The 19,827-nt window shown below is 40.1% G+C and overlaps 1 protein-coding gene across 2 annotated transcripts in view; it reads right to left on the bottom strand.

Annotated features, from left to right (window-relative positions):
• Positions 1-19,827, bottom strand: part of dpy19l3 (dpy-19 like C-mannosyltransferase 3) — a 58,148-nt gene that overhangs the window by 38,056 nt on the left and 265 nt on the right. For both annotated transcript variants that reach the window (XR_008321189.1, XM_053316843.1), the window contains exons 2-6: positions 19,239-19,368; positions 17,958-18,085; positions 8,331-8,421; positions 3,756-3,877; positions 3,049-3,194 (exon numbers count right to left, since the gene is read on the bottom strand). Coding sequence is in view for 1 of the 2 variants with exons in the window: in XM_053316843.1 (XP_053172818.1) it covers positions 3,049-3,194; positions 3,756-3,877; positions 8,331-8,421; positions 17,958-18,085; positions 19,239-19,359 (608 nt within the window). In the remaining variant the exon portion in view is untranslated. The remainder of the gene's footprint in view (positions 1-3,048; positions 3,195-3,755; positions 3,878-8,330; positions 8,422-17,957; positions 18,086-19,238; positions 19,369-19,827) is intronic.

Raw genomic sequence — 19,827 nt, 5'->3', positions numbered from 1 at the left:
ATATACTTGGAAAGGGAGAGGTATTCAATATGTTGCAATATGCAACCTCACCACTAGATGTAAATTCTGCACACTGCACCTTTAACAGATTATATTATAAAAGTCGTGGTTTATGGTAAAGAACGCACTTTAACTGTTCCTCACCTGACAAGACTCCAGGAAGACACTAAATATTCAGATTACATTTAATGCACAACCAAAAAATGTACTTTTTACTACAAAATCAGACTAAAACTTGCTAGTGTGTCAGTCTGCTTTCGGTCACTGACCATCAAACACCACAGAGGTGAGACTGCTGCAGACAGGCCACTGAGTTTGTTTAATAGATCAAATCATTCACCTGTTTACATCAGACTGAATCATTTACTACTTTCTTACTCTACTCATACTCACACTGAGTGCTTAACCCTGCTCATACTACTTTATACCAAAGCATTAAGGACCCAATAAAGTTCCTAATCAATTAAATACTTTACTTAAAGTTGCATATAGAATTTTACTGCCTGTTCCACACAGTCCAACAGTGTCACGAGCTGCCACGGTAAAAAAAAAAAAAAAAGGGCAACACGTTTAGTTTTAGCTCTCAGTTAATTCATATTCTACTCGTGTTATTGATTGTGAGAGTAGATTGCTTCGCAGGGTTTTCATTTTTCAAGGAGATTGTTTTATTATTTAGGTCTAAACCATTAGGGGGAAAAAATGGGTATCTAAACACAATCTTACCTGATGTAGGAAGAACATCTATTAAAACTGGATCATTCATAGAGTTTAGTTTTATCAAACTGATTTATGTTCCTTGCGCAAAACGAATGAGGATTGAATGTGAACTTCATTGATCTGCTATTTTAAAGAAGGAGCGTGTTTATGATGTATCTGTGTAATTAGCCTCTTTGAATATCCGGATCATTATTATGCTGATGACACAGAGCTGTATCTCTTTTAATTGCAATAACCATATTCAAATAAACAATCAAAAACTGTATGCAATAGCATAAAGGCTATGTCAACATTTTCTACAACTGGAGTACGAAAAAACACTTTTTTTTTTCTTGGGCCCAGATACTGTAATGCAGAACTTCTGAAATTTAATTGGCTTAAAAATATTGAGTTTAGTGTAATTTTTCATGTAACTTGAAGGTAGAATATGTAGAATGAGCAGAACAACGCCATCTAATGTCTCGAGATCGTAGTCGCAACAACCAAAAAGTAATTCCAGCAGTCGGGTTGCCAAGTCCGGTGCCGAGTGCGTCAGTCGATTAGCCAGCGTCATGTCAAGTGATTAATCATACAGGGTAACGACTAATTTCGACCAATTAATTTTACAACAGTATTTAACGTTAGCCAGTCTTCAACTGGAAGTCTTTCTTTGAGTGGTGTGTAATCGATTAGCTAGCTAGCTCCCAACTCAAAATGATTGCTTGTTTCTGTAGTTTCTGTAGCCCTGTAGTTTACCAGTCAGTAAACTACACGATAACCCATAATGCATTTTGTTCCTACCCAAGCTGAAATCAGCAGGCTGAAGCGGATTTTATTTTAGCTCTAACTCTGTAAATATACCACTTTATCCACATGTCTAACCTTTTTAGGCGAGAAGTAGCCCTTTAGATCCACAATGTGACGCTAATTTGTCCAATTAACATCTGCTTAAAGTTTTGCTCCTGCGAATTCGGAGCCACTCAAGTTAGCCGTAGCGAGTAACGCACTTCCGGTCATTTTCACAAAATAAAACTCCCGTTGCCTTTTATTATCCCCTAATTATGTAGCAATACTGTCATACTGCACATCAAATTAAATAGGAGAAACTCCGCTACAAGCACGTCATTTTTACACACACCAAACACAACTCAAACACCAAGCATATTAATGATCAAATATCAAAATCCGAATAGCATCAGAAAGTCAACCCACTCTCCACATTTCCATTGCTACCGTTTTGATACTTCATGGTACACAAACAAATAGCATCTCATATGAAAGCTAAGACCCTGCCGAGTTCAACAGTACCACTATTATTACGCTAAAAACTCAGTGAACCAGCAGCCAAAGAATACAAAGGTAAACAACCACTTATTTACAGCGACTAACAGATATTCTGTCTTACCTTCGAAGTTTTGTGATGAAAAGTTGTACTTGAGAGCAAAAAACGCTGGTTTTAGTGAGTCCAACACGGCTCTGCTTGTTTACAACTCCATTTCACCCAGTGCCAGCCTACAGTAGCTGCGCGGGAACAACAGATAACCCTGGCAACCCGTAATTCCTGCCGCTAATTGGCTGGTACAATGTACACACAACGTGTCAGAACGTCATTGTCGAACACGTCAAAAAATTTTAAAAATATTAATTCAGACTAAATTTTTTTTTAATGGAAAAGCAATACTTTCATTCTGTACCCCTCAAAACGCCCCGTGGCTGTATTATTATTTTTTTAAATATAGCATTTAATAAATATTCTACATATTCAACCTTTAATTTTGACCCCATATGAAATAACTTGCTTAGTACAGCTTTTTTCTACATAAAACTCAAATCTTTGGTTGTTTGCTTGAAAATATGACTGTGAAGATAAGTGGAGTAAGCGTTAATAGTCTTCTCAAGCCTGAAAAGACAGAAGACTGAAAAGAAAGTAAAATGGTTACTATCTTTGAACACTTGATTACAGTAATGATCCCAGTTTCTAGGCAACTCATTCGACTTTACAGCAAATAAGTCAGAAGTAGCTGAAGTGATAAACCATATTTACAGAGACATGGTAAACATGTAAGGCTTTTGAGAGTACTGTTCTGTTGTGTGTGCACTCCTATTATCACAATAACATCAGCAATCTTAAAATGGTTTATACAGATCATAAGGCTTTGTGCAAACAATATATAGTTTGTCAAGCCTGAGTGAGGAATCTCCTGAATGTGATCCCAAAGCGGGATGAGAGTCCTCCTCTTATAATGACAGGTATAACTCAAGTGTCAAGTATATGTCTGAAATGGGCGAAACACCTTTTCTCCTCGCAGTGTCTCACACACACACACACACACACACAATATTATAACCCACCTGTTGAGAATGTACCAGACCCCGGCAAGCGCACCAGCGAGCCAGGAACCCGACAGGAGCCATGCTGTGAGGTACAAAGCGATCACATACACAGCTTGGAGCGAGAACACTGTGTAAATGTAGAAATATACTGGCTCCAGATACGACTGGGCCACAACACACACACACACACACACACACACACACACACACACACACACACACACACACACAGAAACGATTAGTTCATTAGCCGCTGTAAACGAAGACGCACAGTTGACTGCGGTGACAGTGACTGACTCTGGCACTGTGACATTTTCAAAGTTTAGTCTGATATTTCACTTGTCACACAGTGGGGCCGCTGATGAAGCTCAGTGGCTGTTTCTCGGTTAATTGATGTGCCGATACGGAAACCTTTTCCTCCAGAGTGTGACAAGAGCGAGTGTTCCGAGCCATGTCGGTTAAAAAGACCAACATGTAAAATGCCACAGTACATCAAATGCCTGACACTCTTCTAATATGAATATCCTTCATCACAGTAACTTTAGCACTTAATAAAAATGGAGAGAAAAATTATGTGACATTACATTTTGTACACAACAAGAAAGTTTTATTTCATGGGGAGAAATGACAAAAGGCACAGAGGCGGTTAATCATTTAGTAATTATGGCATCTTTAGTGTTGTACAATCCCAACTGTGCATAGCTGACAGCTGAGTGATGTGTTACCTGGATGGGCAACAATCTGTACAGAACACTGAGAAAGACCTCTTGGTAGATATTCATTCGCTGTAGGAGATTAATGGTCCTCTTGGATTCTGTCAAGTTGTCGTGGATCAAATCCGAGAGCCCTAGAAACACACACACACATACACGCTTTAAAAATGCCACCATTCCTTCACAGTGACATTGACTGATAACAACTATTATTGGCTTTGTGACAACCACAGAGAAATGAATGTTCCTCAAAGCTCACTTTTCTCATTTACTGTGTATGGTGGGCATTGGTGGCTATTGAAGAACAATAACGACGTTTGAAGTGTCTGTCAACCAGTAAGACCAGTTGGGATTTAATACCGTAATTGCTGAAAGCACAAAAAGATGTCTGAAGTCTGCTCAGGTTGAACGCACTGATGTGTTCAGACATCGCTTCCTTTGTTCTGTGGAGCTGCTTTTTCTACATAACATAACACCTGAACATACAGTAGTACATACAGCATCTAAATACGACAGGGTTTTCTCACAGAGTTTTATAGCAGAGATGGGAAACCTGATGATGGGAAATTTCTATTAGAAGTATTAACCTTTAGGAACGATTTCACACAGGCAATACAGCAAATGCCATATATTTCATTTAGCATGGCAATTGTTTAGGGATTCACAGACTAAATTGGTAACAAGAGGAAATGCGTTGTAATCTCAGCTAGAATCATTTCTAGGGGAAATCCTGTATGAGAATGAATGATGTTTTAGAAAATAATTCAGGTTTCAATCTAATTTTTGTAGATTGACAGGGGCATCGCTGGGGGAAAAGGGGAGAGTCGTGTTCAATTTGTTGCAATTTGGACACGCAGTACGTTAAATATTAATAAACTTTGAATACACCAGCAATTAGTGAGCTGCTCTGCTCTGTGCAGGAGCAGGATGGAGCCTTCAGGACTGTGCTGAGTCTACCAGTTCAACTGGGACAGGGAAACAAAGTGAGAACGGAAAGACATGGAGATGATTTAAGGCACTGATTATTAACATATTATCATATTGTATTTGTTGTATTGTATTGTCATATATCATTAAAATGATAGTAACTGTTCATGCATCATGGTTATCGTCAATAACAGTATTTTGCGACACCCCTAGTTCACACCTCACATCAGTTTTGAAGTCGCAGCCAGTTACATGGTTCACTCTATTCACTACGTCTTGATCAATCGTCTCATTATGACAGATTTCACCTCCTTGCCTACTGCTGCATTAAGCAAATATTAGTTACGCTAATATTAAGTCCTTAATAACAGACTTCTCCAAAAACCTGCAAAGTCTGTGGATTTCTTTGTCCAGATCATGGTCTCCAGTACATCATTGAACCTGGTGAGAGCTGAAGCCCAGACCTTCACCAGCACTGTGCCCTCAGAAGTGCAAGAATAGGTAGAATGTCCCTTTAACACTTTGCTATTCTCTGAAAAATGTGTCTACACCAAGTTACACAGATCAGCTGAATGGTTTAGATAAATATTCAAGGTGAAAACAAACAAGAAAAAACTATTCACGCAGGAGTAGCTCAAAGCTCACTAGTTGACAAGGCTAATGAAATTAGCTAATAATAAACACTTGACTCATAACTCTGTAAGGTTGACCTTAAGACAGAGAGTTTTTTTTTTTTTTTTTAGGAGGTCAGAGGATGATCATTTGAAACATTGCATGAAAATAAAGAAATGTGTCGTTATTACATCTCTGACACAGGATGGTGAAGGTGAACAACTGACAACAGGAATAAACTAATGAAAAACTACCAAAAGCCACTCACGTATGAAGTGGGTAAATGTAGGGCAGAGGTGTTTTGCAGTTTGGGCAAACCTCAAACTAGTCATGTAAAGTAATGATGATGAGTGAAATGAAAGACAGTATTACATTGAGTTGACATGTTGGCTGATTCACAATGTTTTGGCATTAAAAAAAATGAATTGAATTGAATGAATTATGACTACTATTTTACATCCAGTAGTAAGCCAACAGTATGATTACTGACATTATGAAAATGAGACCTAACTTCTAACAAGCCAGAATTATCCTTTATCTAGACTGGTTCTGACATTGTACTGTATGAGCTTGGACATACATTGGTGTCATTATACCAAATTGGTCATTGGGTGCAGTATCATTACTATATATTTGGTTTGACTGAAACAAAGTGCGACACTAAAATAGCAGCAGAGAGCTGAGTTTCTGCTCAAGGCTGGGATGTGTCACCCTGATCACTGCTGTGTTCTTGATCCATGTAAGGCCATAAAAACCAGCACTGTTTTCTATAAACAAAGTACACATAACCACCCCACCCCCCCACCCACACACACACACACACACACACACACACACACACACACAACCCACTAGACTACAGTCATTCATTCCTATCTCTTTCCTACAAACTGGTTGCTTTATCCTGTGCTGCAAGCTTCCTTTCTATCCTCTCCTCCCTCATTTTTTCCCTCTTTCCTATTTTAGCTCATAAACCCTTCCCTTCTTTCCTTTCTCTGTTCCTCAAACTTCTCTATCTTCCTTCTTTTTTCTCTATTCATGCCTCCTTCCATCCTTGCTTCCATTCTCCCACCTGACTGTTTTCTTTTCCCACATCAATCTCTTATAATTTCTTCCTTTATCTCATCAGTTCGTTGTTCCCTCCCTATTTTTCCTCCTCCCTACCTTATAGCTTTACACTACTGTAGTTTCCACATTCTGCTGTCTCTTGTGGTTTATAAGTGTGACGAGAAAAGAAGTGAACACACAGATTGAGACGGAGGGGGAGGTCGGCCAGTCCCTCAGCTGATTAGCCTACAGCTCATTTATTTGCCTTAGTGGAAAATTAGGCCCGGTTCCAACTAGGAATTTTACATGATAATGGGAACAAAATAATTAAACTAATTTCCCTCGGACCAGACTGTGTGTCACGAGTAACTGTGGTGATTTGTTTGCTCTGGCTGGAAAATGTAGAGGGGAGGAAAAGTTTCTTCCTGCTTGTAAGAGTGGGTAGAGACAGCCATCTGGTGTCTCTATCTGTGTAAAGAAAAGAACATGTTCTCAAGATTGGTTGTTTTGAGCTATTAGAAGTTCATTCTTCAATAATTAAAGTAGTTTCATGACATAATCATTCATAAAAATGTGTAAAATTCTAGGTTAGATGTTTTTCAGCCACTGGTTGTGGCTCTAACACGCGTCAGTTACTATATATTACAGCTTTCTGTTTACAATAACGTCTGAGGCAGATTTACCACTTAAATTCCTTTTTAATTTCTGAAACAATGGCTCCTTAATTTCACACAGAGAGACAAAAGCCTTTTGTCTCTTGCCAGTGATCGTCAATTTTTCCAGCTGAAATTGTGAGCCCCGCAGCTCTTCTCAGCTGCAGCTAGCGGACTAATTAAGCGATAGCTCCATGAGTTTGTCGAAAACGTCGTCTTTAACTGGCTTTTTAATGTTCCCCGCTGACTCATTTTAAAACAAGAACCATGTGAAAGTGATTTCACAAGCTACATAAACACGCTAAAAGACTGAGGCTGAAGCCGTTTGTCCAGGAAAAATAAGTTAGCCTCCTGACATGTTTATGAAGATGACACTGAATTACAGAAACAGCACTGTTCTTTTATCGCAGTGCAGAGCTAGTTAGTATGATAAGGAAAAATACAAGAACAGACCATTATTTCCTTAACATAACCCTGTTTGGCTTTCTTAGCTAACGTATTTTTTTCACATTTTCAAAACGTATGTTTTCACATGTAACATTACAATAGAAAGGGCTTTTAGGTTATATGAACAAATTTGGCTAAATGCTTTCCTCGGTTTGACTGACCAGAGTTCCTGTGGTATACATTTCCCCTAATCCAATACAGAGCACGACAGAGCAACTAATGTTAGCTTAAACTCTAGTAGCATCCAGAACAGGCTTCACCACAGTGAGTAAATATTACACACTGGATGTACAGTACAAGTCATAAACCAGGCTTTTTAAAAACCTATAACCCCATAAAACAATGTAGTTATTTGATGATATGTTTTTTGGGCATGGAAGTAACACCTGCCCTATGTTTAAAAATACTTCAGTTAGTACATTTTTGTGTAGTACACTGTGTATACTATGTACTTACTTGAATAGTGTGAACATTTTGTAAGATTGTTGTCTCAAATCAAACATGGCTGTTGCCCGCTTACCATAAATGACGATTAGCTAATTAGCAAGCTAGCGTTAGCACTCACATTATCGTTCGCTGTAATAAATCATTACAGACTGCTAAATTAACCCAATAAACCTACTGATGTCTTATATGTGACAACAATATAGTGGTATAAAGTGGCGATGTTCACTGTAGTTACGTCCTCAGCTGCTATTTCCAGTTTGAAAAGTGGTCCCTCTCCGCATCATCCGGGTACTCAGTGCACTGCATTTTTCCATACTTTTCATTGTTAACACACTTATGCTCTCAAAATATTAAGTTTAAGTACAGAGGTGCATATATACATATATATAGTGACCTATGCTGTGTCTCAAATATATATATGAAAATTCCATATGACCATAAACAAAGTGCATACCTTCCTGTATGGACGGGGCCTGCAGCATTTGTTTGTAGTAGGAGTAGTATAGTCCACACTCTGTGCGAAAGGAGATCTCCCGCTCCACCTCCTAAAAGCAAAAAGGGGAATTTGGTTGTATAAAACCACACAATTTTGTCTGTAATGTGGAAAACAGATATCCTGGCAAGACATGACAGAAACATGGAGGAGAGAGGCAGAGCAGCTAATACACTGGTAATCCTCAACAGTAACAATAAGACAGGTACACAGTGCGTGCGTGTGCGTGTGCGTGTGCGTGTGCGTGTGTGTGTGTGTTCGTGTTCTGAGTGTGTCTTCCCAAGAGATTTCCCGCTTGCCACGCATGATTACTGTTCCCACTGAGGGGTAAAAACAAAGCAACCACTGAAGTACAACCTGCAGAATATTAAGCCAATCATCAATCTATCACATTTGAATTGTTTTTACAGCTGCTCTTCACTAAACATACATTTTAATAAAGTCAGATATTTCTTTGACATATTGCTGCGGTGGGGGTGGTTTAAACAAAAGTCAAATTGTTTCTCCAGTGTCATCGTTCCTCTGCTGATGAATGCAGTCATGCATAGGGATCTCTTAAAAACTAGTGATTATGAACAACCAAAGCATATTTCTTACCATTATTGTAGTGGCAGATGGAAACCAAACCCCTAATGACTGACAAGATATCTAAATGACTGAGAGGTAACAGCCTTGCTTAATTCCAGTTGCATTACAGCTCAAGTTGTTATGCTAAAACGGGAACAGAGAGAGTTGTATGAAAGACTAAATCCACCATAAAGATATTCAATTTCATTTAAAATGTTCCATATTCTAACCATCTGTCACCAAATGTCCTTCTGCAGACTCTCACTCCACTTTACACCCATATCCAGAGTAGCTACAGGCCAGTGGTTTCCAATCATGCCCCAAAAAGACACGGGTGTTCCTGCCAGCTAGTTAACCACATTCACCTCGTTTACCACTACCTGATGAATAGAGTGAAAGTCATTCAATTCTGTGGAGCAAAATAAAGAAGCACTGGTTTATACCATTAAGAGAGATCTCAGTCCCAATATGCTACAGGCATATTTGTATTTTGCACAAGTTTCTAGGCAGTGAATGGTACTACTGCTGTTGAGTGAGGCTGTCCTTATGGGCCTGCACAGTCATGGTCAACCCACACAAGTGTTTTCACTTAAAGTGTCTACTTAGATGTCTTCTCACGACTGTGTGGGAAAGTTAATCAACATCTAATTCACTTTCTCATTAATTCTGTTGTTCGTACAGTACACCTTTTTTAGTCACCTCACCATACTTCCAGAACGGTTCCACCTGTTCCCTCTTTGAATATATTACTGATAGGAATATCAATAATCTTCACAGAACATGTTAAATCTGAAGAATGAGAACTGCCTGTGTGGTGATATGTCAGGTTATCCTGTAATTGCCATCTGCAATACTGTTGTGATGGCTGATATCTGGATGTGAGGATATACAGGTCTTTTCAAAATGACAGTACCTTTTTGAACCATAGAAACCATGTGTCCACTTTGTCCCCAACTAGAGCACAGCAGGGTGCTTTTTAAATTAAAAAAGAACATTTTACAGGATATTCCATAAATTGAATTGACCAGACAGATCACAGTAAAGAAGAAGAGGAGATTGGAGGATAATGAACAATAGCAGTTCAGAAATAAATATATTTTGTCACCAGACTGACTCTACTAGGGAGGTGAGATTGGACTGCCGAGAGGTGAGACAGTTTATATTTTCACTGTATTACTAACTGAACCCTTGGAGGTCATTCCTCAGGCTGTTACTGAGAGTGAGAGTTTTTCTTCAATGCAATTGGTTAATTAAGGATTCAGATTAAAACAGTAACAATTATACTTGTAATAACTCCTACCGTTAGCTGAGAGAACCACAGCAGATTCTCATGTATGGCGTTAACACACCAGGCCTGAGTCAGTGCCAGCAGCCCAGCCAATAACAGCCCCGCTGCCATGGAAACACACTGTCGCCAAGGCCACCGGAGTAGAATGCCTGAACCGGAACAATTAGCGGATCCTCCAAGCACAGAGACCTCCCCTGAATCCCCCTCCGGTGTGACATTAGACGTTGCTGTCCCCCACATCGTGTTAGCGCTGCATCTCCTCTCAGCCGACCCATCTTGTGAAAGGCCCAAATCATTTTCTAGTTTGCTCAACTTAACTCTCTTACGAAGCTCCATCGCCTGAGAAGACGGAGATTATCAATAAATTCTTGGATCCTTTGATGAGCTGGATCCAGGTAGATAAACAGCACGCTCCAGGGCTGAGCTACAGAACTGATCCAAATCCATTACCGCAATAAATATAAATGCAGTGTTTCTCTTTTCTTGAAGTCAGTCCAAATAAATTTGCCTTTTAATCGCTTCAAGTTCTTTGCCAAAGGAAATATGCAAAAGCTTTCTCTGAGGGAGCAAGCAGCTACTTTCCTTCCCAATCCTCCTTTTGAGTTTGCCCGAGACAAAACAAGCCTTGGCTTTACACCAAGAACTCTGATGATGATGGCTAATCCTCAGTTTAAATTAAGGTCAAAGAGAATAGGCTCGGTTAACAAGTTCACACATTGCTCATTACCCCGAAAAGCTAGTTTACATCTCAGAAGGCAGTGATCCTCTTCTCTGTTTCTCTCTGTTACCATTTTCTCTTTATGGGTCTTTGTATGACTCCCATCTCTCTGATGTGATGCTTGAAGAATCCAAGCTAGAGTCCATCCAGCACTGGCCTTGCTTCGTCTTGCCTCCGCTTTAGGGCTAAACACGGCCAGACCCCAACAGAACAGAGACAACAGCAATGTTTCCTCAATGAAGCAGCCACTATGAAGGAGAAAGACTGAGCCTCTGTAAGTCTGAGAACAACAGAATGGGTTGTAGATAACTGCAGCAGCCAGAGGGAGCGAGGGGGGGGGGGGGGGGGAGTTGACTACTGGTGACCCCATGTCTATAAAAACACACATGCACAAGGCAAAAGAATAAGATGGGGGAGGGGAGGGGGCGTAGGTGAGGGGAACATGTTGGAACATTGTTCGGAAAAAAGAAGGGAACATTTGTCAGAGGGTTCACGGATCTGGAAGCAACATCAAGCTGTGAGCACATGTCTGAAATAAACTTTGCTAGGCACCGGGAGCCCACGTGTATATGACTTCACACCTGATGAATTCGAGAGGCCAGTTTAAACCAGCTGACTCACTGCATGTGTAAGAGGACTGGTGATAATAAGCCGGATAAGAAGAGTGAAAAAGAACAAGAATAACCCTTTAAACTCAGGGCTGACGCTGCTCGCACCTTCGCTCAAAAAAGGGCGAGGAAACCACATGTGAGATGATTAAAACCAGTCCCACTCTCTGTTAAATGACAGCTCCTCCACAGACCGTTAACCCTCTGATATCATCAAAGACATAGGGTCGGGTCCAAGCAACAACCGCAAAGTACCAACACCGAGCAGGCGGGACTCTCAAACTCACAAATCACTTTCCAGCATGCTTTCTTTTTACGGTCCCTTCCATCCTTTTTGACCTGGAGACACTTGAGAGAGCATGTGTGCGTGAGAGCCGGTAAGAGGAAGAGTGGAAGTTAAAGAGAGAGACGGTGGATCTCGGATGGCAGGAAATTAAATACATTACCTCAACTAGCTGAGAGAGCAACAGCGAGAGGTTCAAGGCGAGGTCAGACTGCGGCATCAGCAGCAGCCTCTGTCCCTTCTTAAAACTGTATTAAGACTGAAAGCAGGTACCGGTGAGACGATGAAATGTGATCTGTGAAATCCTGTTGGAGGTACAGATTTTAAAGGCATTTAAAGGCTTAACATTATTGCCAAAACACAGCACAGCGGTTTGTAATACTCACTGACAGTTTACAACTCTGGAAAGTTATGACAATCCCGGGGTAAACAGTAGGAACTCTGCGGTCATGTTACGATCTTGTCGGATCATGTCGGATTACATTGCAGCAACAGTTGAAACTGGTTTAACTTTTTTTCCACAGATTTCTTACCCTCTCTGAATGAACTCATTTTTAATGTTAAGTCTATGCCTATGCAATGCACATATTTAAGTTGTTTGCCCCCCACTTTTTGGGGTGTGTCCGTGTGGAAACTGCTTGAATATGCTTGTATTGGTGATGTTTTTTCAGATTTATACCTACCACACACTAGAAGACTTTGAAAAGACTTTTAATAGTCTGACACCCTCTCGCATCTGCAGATAAAGTGTCATAAGTCACTGAGTCTTTTTGTCACAGGCTATAAATTTTGCAAAGACCAGGGACCTTGCAGGGTCACTATTTGCAAGACTATAACTAGATTCTTTTTGAGATGATTTCTCGACCTGCTGCTCCTGGTGAAAATTTACGAGAAGAAGAACTGTTGAACGATGGAGCAGAAACAGAAGCTGCTTTTGTGCGTGTGTAGTGGGTTTATTTGGAAAAAGAGGGGGAAAAACTGCCAAAAAGAAAATGTGAATTAATTCATTCAATTATGATGAACAACTGTGAAGACAAACAACCAACACTGATTTTTGCTGTTATTAACTCATTTTCATTTTTTAACCAATAAAATGTGGGTGAACATTTCTAAAACAATCACATTAAAAAAACAAAGACTTAAAATTTAAAGGTTTTCCAGGAGCTACACAAAGCTACACAATTTATACAGCTGCCCACAGAAACCACCTTCATCCATAAACTCATTAGCTATCTGGACACAGTACTCTTAGCTGCTGGATAGCTGCTGCTATTTGGAAACCCTGCAAACGGCATGAAATACAGTAGAAACAGCAGCAGCTTTCCTAATTATACAGCGGGAGAAAGTCACAGGTTTAACTGAAATCATGTGTGAACCACCAGTAAATACACTGCACCTGACAGAGAGCCAGAGAGGAGGTCATATTATACAGAGAATTATGAGCTTTTTTCTGAGTGAATAAATATTAATGCGACTTGAGCTAAAAGGGCAACGAGAATGCCGAGCTCTCATCAGGAGTCATTAATAACACCATCAAGCGTATCATGTTTAATCGGGAAAGTGGTTTAAAAACGCGCGCACAAAAGGGCAACCATTTACTGCACGCTGCTGTAAGAAACTCAGTACAATCAGCTGCTGTCAGTAATCAATACAAACACACATTATTAGACTGTAAAATACCAAACCAATAACTAACAGCAGTCAATGTCGGACAAACTTATACTTAAGCAGTTAGCTGGTGTTTCTGTGATGGTGATGAAAATGTTTGAATTCAACTGAAGCTCCCCACGCTCGCCAAACTCCCTTTAAGAAATATGTCATATTAACAATTACTTACATGTCTGCAAAAACACTTCTCTCTAGAAGTACAAGATAAAAGGTGTCAAAAGTCGGCAGTCTTGTCAATTTGAAAGCAGTATAATCCATTAAAGATAAACTGTATTTCCGTATGAACTTCACATTTTGGATTTTGTCACTTCAACTGGCTGCCAGCCTCTGTTAGTGCCCTACTGTAGTGGGAGAAGACGAAGGGAATAAATGATTAACTGCAAAAAAATTAAGACTTTTGAAAGGGTTATACCAAACGGTCGAGATGACGGGACGCCTCAACTGTAACAAAGCTCATGATTTTATTCCGGTATTGGAAATTTGTCTGCCATAGTGAAATAGTTTGAAGAGTAATTTACAGTCAAGGCCAGCCTTAGCTGTATTTGTGTGTACACAGTCTAAGACAGAGACTGTGATGGCATTAACAGAAGGAAACACTTTATACACACACACACAATGTGCAATGATGTCAGCCGGGACCCCACTTATGGGAACATTGCAGAGAAATATTAGCCAGGCCTATAAAGTGACCTGCATTTATTATGAATGAAAGCATCTGTCTGTCTGTCTCTTCTCTTCACACACACACACACACACACACACACACACACACACATACACACTCTGAAACAACCCAGCATAGGACCTCAAACTGTGTCTGCGCAGGTTCCACTCAATTAACAATGTGCTGCTTTGTCTCCCTGACAAAAAGTCACAAATGGTGGATGGTGTGCAGATTTGCTCTGTGGTCCAGACATGCTGCACATCTGCATAAGAAACAGATGAAGCACTTGTTGGCTCTGCCAGTTTCTGCAGATGAGTCAAAGATTTATTAGGGCCAGTCTGCTCAGTTGTTGTGTTTGATTCAAATCCATTCTGTGATTTAATGCTTTTACCAAACCTGACCCGATATGTACAGGTGAAGGTCTGAGCTCTGATGAGGTCATTGCTAGGTTTGATGGATCACTCCCTGCAGACACAGAGAACCTCCCACCAAACTGAGAAATTGTCAATCATTGTAGGACATTCAGACAAATCTAAACTAACCAGTGTTACATCTCCAGCCTATCTCTTATTAATATCTCTTAATAACCATCATCATTATGTAACACTGTGTAGTTAGCTAATTTACCTAACTACGATATTATATGTAAATAATACAATTTTAAAGTACATTGCTGAAAATCACAAAGGAAATCATGAAATCCTACAGGCAATATTTTTAAATGGGCAAGTTGGTTTTGGCACTACAAATCTAGCTGTTAGCAGCGTAGCATTATAGTTTAGCAGTCATAATGTCTGAGTTGCAACCAGTATATGGCTAACTAGCTGCTATTCTCAGACCTGATAATAGAAGGCAGCAGATATTGCTGAAGTTGCAATAAACATCACAATCCTCCTGAATTTTTAAAAACATCAAAGTCTTATGAGGTGTTTCTACGGTGACAAACATGCCCAGTTTCACCACAGATAAGTCCAGAATAATGCACTTTGTTGCAGTGATATAACATAAGTTAAGCTAATGTTGAGTCTCCTAGACTTTAATGCAATAACGAACATAATAATTTAGCCATCTGACTCCCGAGCTCCTTCATGCACCTTAAGAATAATTTATTTGAAAAAAGGATTACATTAACTAATGCAGCATATTTGGGCAAACTGTTTAATTGTATACAAACTTAATTTCTGGAAGACAAAGTTGCTTCTTCACCAGCTAGCATACGTTAACTCTGCTTCATCTATCAAGCTAACGTCATGGACTGCCTGTTCTCAGTCAGAGCCAGCAAGCTAACGATTACCACTCCAGATCATTTCTCTCTTTTAGCTAACAGATACAGTTGCTGAGCTGCCTACCACCATGAAGAAGGAAGATTCTGGATTCATCTGCACCAATGTGGTGACAAACATTTTAAGCAAAGACACACACCTTGTCTGGAAGAAGCATACCTCAACTGTAGCTGAAATCCTAGACTAGTGCTCTGGTTAGTAGCTAAGTTAACAGAGAAGGGTTTGCAATGTAGACACACCGATACCACCGTAGCCCATTCTGTCCGGTCAAAAGCCCCATCTCAGATTATGAAAAAGAGGAAGAGCTATGATGCTTCTTGGAAAAAAACTTTTTAACACAGAATTTTGGTTGTATATATCGATGTAGCCATATCTCTGACTCTTCGGTTACATGGAGTAAGAATACATAAGACTATTTATTGCATAAGTTGCCTCGTACATCCATCAAAAAGAATGACTACTCCACTAAATGTGTCATAAATAACCAACAAAAATCAGCATACACATAATTTTTTGCCCCAGTTAGAACTCTGACAGAGCAATCTGTTCTGCCATGTCAGCCAGTTTAACATCTGCTGTGTGTATCACAGTCTGAAGCCTTGGAAGGGAGATTTAAAAATTACATCATATCTGACGGGGCACAATGTTCTGTTGCCGTACAACAGTTAACAGACTCTAAAAAAGAAAACAGTGTAACAACCAGTCGCTCCAGTGTTTCAGGACTTCATGTGGACCATTTAATGGGCCTGAAAATCGTATCGTCAGCAGCGCACGGAAAAACAATCATCCCATTTCAGGATGAAGTGTTTATGACGTGTGTCCAGGCGATGAGGGGGCTGAATGAGGGGAACTGGTGTGATTGGCACTCCTGGTAAAGCTACATTTCCTCTTGAGATAAGCAGGAAAGATGTGTGGAATTTTCTAGCTTTTAAATGGTTCAACCCGGGAGACATTTTCCATCTGCAAATTTCCACATCTGCTACGTGGTTGATGAGTCTCTCACATGGATGTCAAATCCTTAGATAACCTCCACACAAATGCGTCAGCTGCATCAATCCAGGCATCTCTGCTACTTATTAAACGTACAAGAGTGTTATAAAAGAGTTTGACTCCATGTGTTTTCAGCATTCCCTGATGTCCTGCTGGGATGGCACAAGCTCAGTTAACTATAATCACTATGATGTCCAGCCAGTAGTTTACTAATCTTACTAACCACTAAGACGTCATCCCTTCCTCAGTAAAACTCCCTTCAGACAGCTAGCAGTAATTCACCTTGCTGTGCCCATGAAACACTGTCAGCTATCCAGTCCTAAAAAGGACAAGTCCACATTTTTTCAGGTGTCCATATGAACAGTGAAAGAAGTTTTCCTTGCTATAATCAGTCCTCCACAAAAAAGACTGTAACATTGAAAGATATCTAGTTGATTTGACTCATTTGGACGACTGAAGCTTCATATGAGCTACAGATAAACTTTTGGATTTTGTCCCCCATCACTAACACTGTAAAAGCATTATGAACAGATCTTCTTATGGTCAGTATGAAGAGGAGGAATGTTTATGGAAGGAAAAACCTATTTCAGTGTTCATTTGGGCTCCTGACTGTTAAGACAGATGTGACAAATTAACCTGATTAAGATTACGTAAGTGTGAGGTAGTTCCAGTTATAGCTAGAAACATTTCATTCCTGCTTTAGTGTACAAAGCCTCAAAGCATTAATGCTACACAATGCTTTTCATTCTTGGTGCTGAACAGACAAAAACCTGTTGTGAAGGGCACACAAGAATAGCTCCTGTATTATTAGTCCTAATGAAAGCAAAGACCTGTAGCCTACAGTTATGGCAGATGAAATATATGTCGTTATATATATATCCCCCAAATGCAGCACAACATGACACACACAGAATATTTTATGGGACACAGGATTTTTCTCCATACTTAAACCCACGAATACACCTCCTGAAATGTCACCACACAAACCAACTGCATTTATTTCTCTGAACACAGTTTTTCAATATACTACGTTCCTAAAGTGTGACTTTGAACTGCTCTCATGCAGTTACAAAAAAAACATATACACGCAACAGTCTAGGCCAGAAAAGCAATCAGCTGATAAGAGATAGCATTTCTACAACCTTTTAAAATGATCAACTTTTTCAGCTCTTCTTTAACTGTTCAGCTACCATCACTGACTGAGATTGTGAGTGAGGCGGCTGATTCTGCTCTGTTTGTCACATTAAGTCACAGATAGCAACCATGATGGTATTACTGGCTGATCTTTGATAGCTGGCTGCCACCTGTAGTGACACTACCGTTGCTGCAATACTTGTGACTCACAAAAACAGTGGTGTTTAATTTGCCGGAAATAGAAAATGGAGAAAAAAATGATGTGTAGTTAGTGAGAGAAAAACATCTTTCTGGATATAAGAAAACCAAGATCCTCTCAACATTTCACTTGTCTTTACTTGCTCTACCTGAATACTTAAAGACTACACAGTGAATGACTGCTTACCTTGATGTTGGAGAACCACAGATCGTTCTCGTGCAGCGTCGCCACGTAAATGCAGCACAGCAGGCCGAGGCCAACAGCCACAGACCAACCAACCGACGTCCAGATTATTGCCCCCCATGACCAATCACCTGCATCAACATTAACATTTTATTATGTTACTGTAATAAAAATAAAATAACACATACATTATAAAAACAGCAACACTAACATATATGTTCTTCCTCAAAATTAACACCATCTGTCTCAGCAGTGTGATGTATCTGGCCTGACACAGCCAGAGAAGCACAGGTGTCATTCTTAACATTAACGATGGCTCCATTCCACTATGTGCCCCAGTAAACCAGACTGCTGAGTGAGCAATATCTGAGCATTACAACAGGTCAACTTACATGGATTGCAGACATTATGAATATTATTTGATACGGTTTGATGTGGTTAGAGCTAGACAGAAAATTAATCTGCAACTATTATTGATTCCATTATTGATACTCAATTAGTCATTTTGAGACATTTTTGTAAGAAAAAAAATGCAAAAATGATCTGATTCCAGCTGAATGAAAAATGAATACATCATGAAACACATTAAAAACATCTTCTAGAAGAAATCAAACTGGGTGTCATTTGTTTGAGAGTAGAAAAACTTTATTTTTTGAAATCCAGTTTTCTAATATGATAAATTAAATCATTTTTTTCCTTATTTACCACAATCTTAGTCAGATAAAAAGCAGTATTATGTCTTGTTCATGATCTTTAACTGAGGAGCCAGAACGAGTCAATCAACATTAACACTCAGGAAACATGGCGTTATGTGCAACTAACTTAACATTTTTAATAGAATTTAAATGTGTTTTTATTTTGCCATGTATTGTTTTTATATTCTCTCTTGATGCATTTTCTGTAAAGCACTTTGAATTGCCTTGTTACTGACTAATGTGCTGTACAAATAAATTTGCTTTCCCTCCCCTTGCATTCATGTCCTCTGAGGACGCAAAAGGTGTAAGAGCTCGGGCTTTAACCAGCAGGGTAAGATATGAAAATGTGATTTCATTAAAAAAAACCCAGTGGAAACTCCTGGTTGTGTACACACAGCAGGTCAGAGGTCAGGGTCACGGTCACATACAGTGCATCAACCCCTGCAGCTGGATCTGAACACTTCATCGGGATAGGCGGCTGCCAAAAACGCTCACCCATTGGTCAAAGAGCACTTTTGGACATCCCAAATCTGCTCGTATGGAAGAGCAGCCGGGTGGGACAGACTGAAGGATGGCTCGGCTCACTCACCGTGCAAGATCTTCTCTGGGTGATGATCGGTGCAACAGTTGGACTGTTGGGACTGAAACTCTGAGACACCGAGAGGGGGCTCCTTCCCCCTGCTGCCCTTCCTCTGACGCAACGCTGTCATGTTGGAACACTGCAGAAAAGGGGGGAGTGAGTCTGATTACTCACACTGATATGATGAACACACACACAGGCATCTATCCTACATATACACAAACACACACACAGCATGTCCACTGCAGTGTGCACATCACTGCAATCTGAGCCAAAGCATACAAAGACCTGCCCCCCCTCCTCCTGCTTGTGTTCTGTCATTCAGTCAAACACTCATATCATAGACAGACTGTAGACTGGGACGGACAGGCCTGCATTACAGCGGCATTTCCTGCTCACGTCGCTGACAGAATAACGTGAAACATCAGATCACATCTACCGACCCCGACAGCAGCCACATCACCGGCAACTACATCCATCCTACCGTGTTTTCAGGCGGGTGATAGGCGATGCCATTCACTACCGCATATCTACAAGTCCCTCATTACATATTAGGAAAGACTGTCAATACAGTGAGGCGCAGGATAGCTTAAAGTGC

Source organism: Scomber japonicus, chromosome 1 (genome assembly GCF_027409825.1).
Source record: "Scomber japonicus isolate fScoJap1 chromosome 1, fScoJap1.pri, whole genome shotgun sequence".
Lineage (NCBI taxonomy): Eukaryota > Metazoa > Chordata > Actinopteri > Scombriformes > Scombridae > Scomber > Scomber japonicus.
Note: the sequence above shows the minus strand (reverse complement) of the source record. Positions and strands in the feature narration are given on the sequence as shown.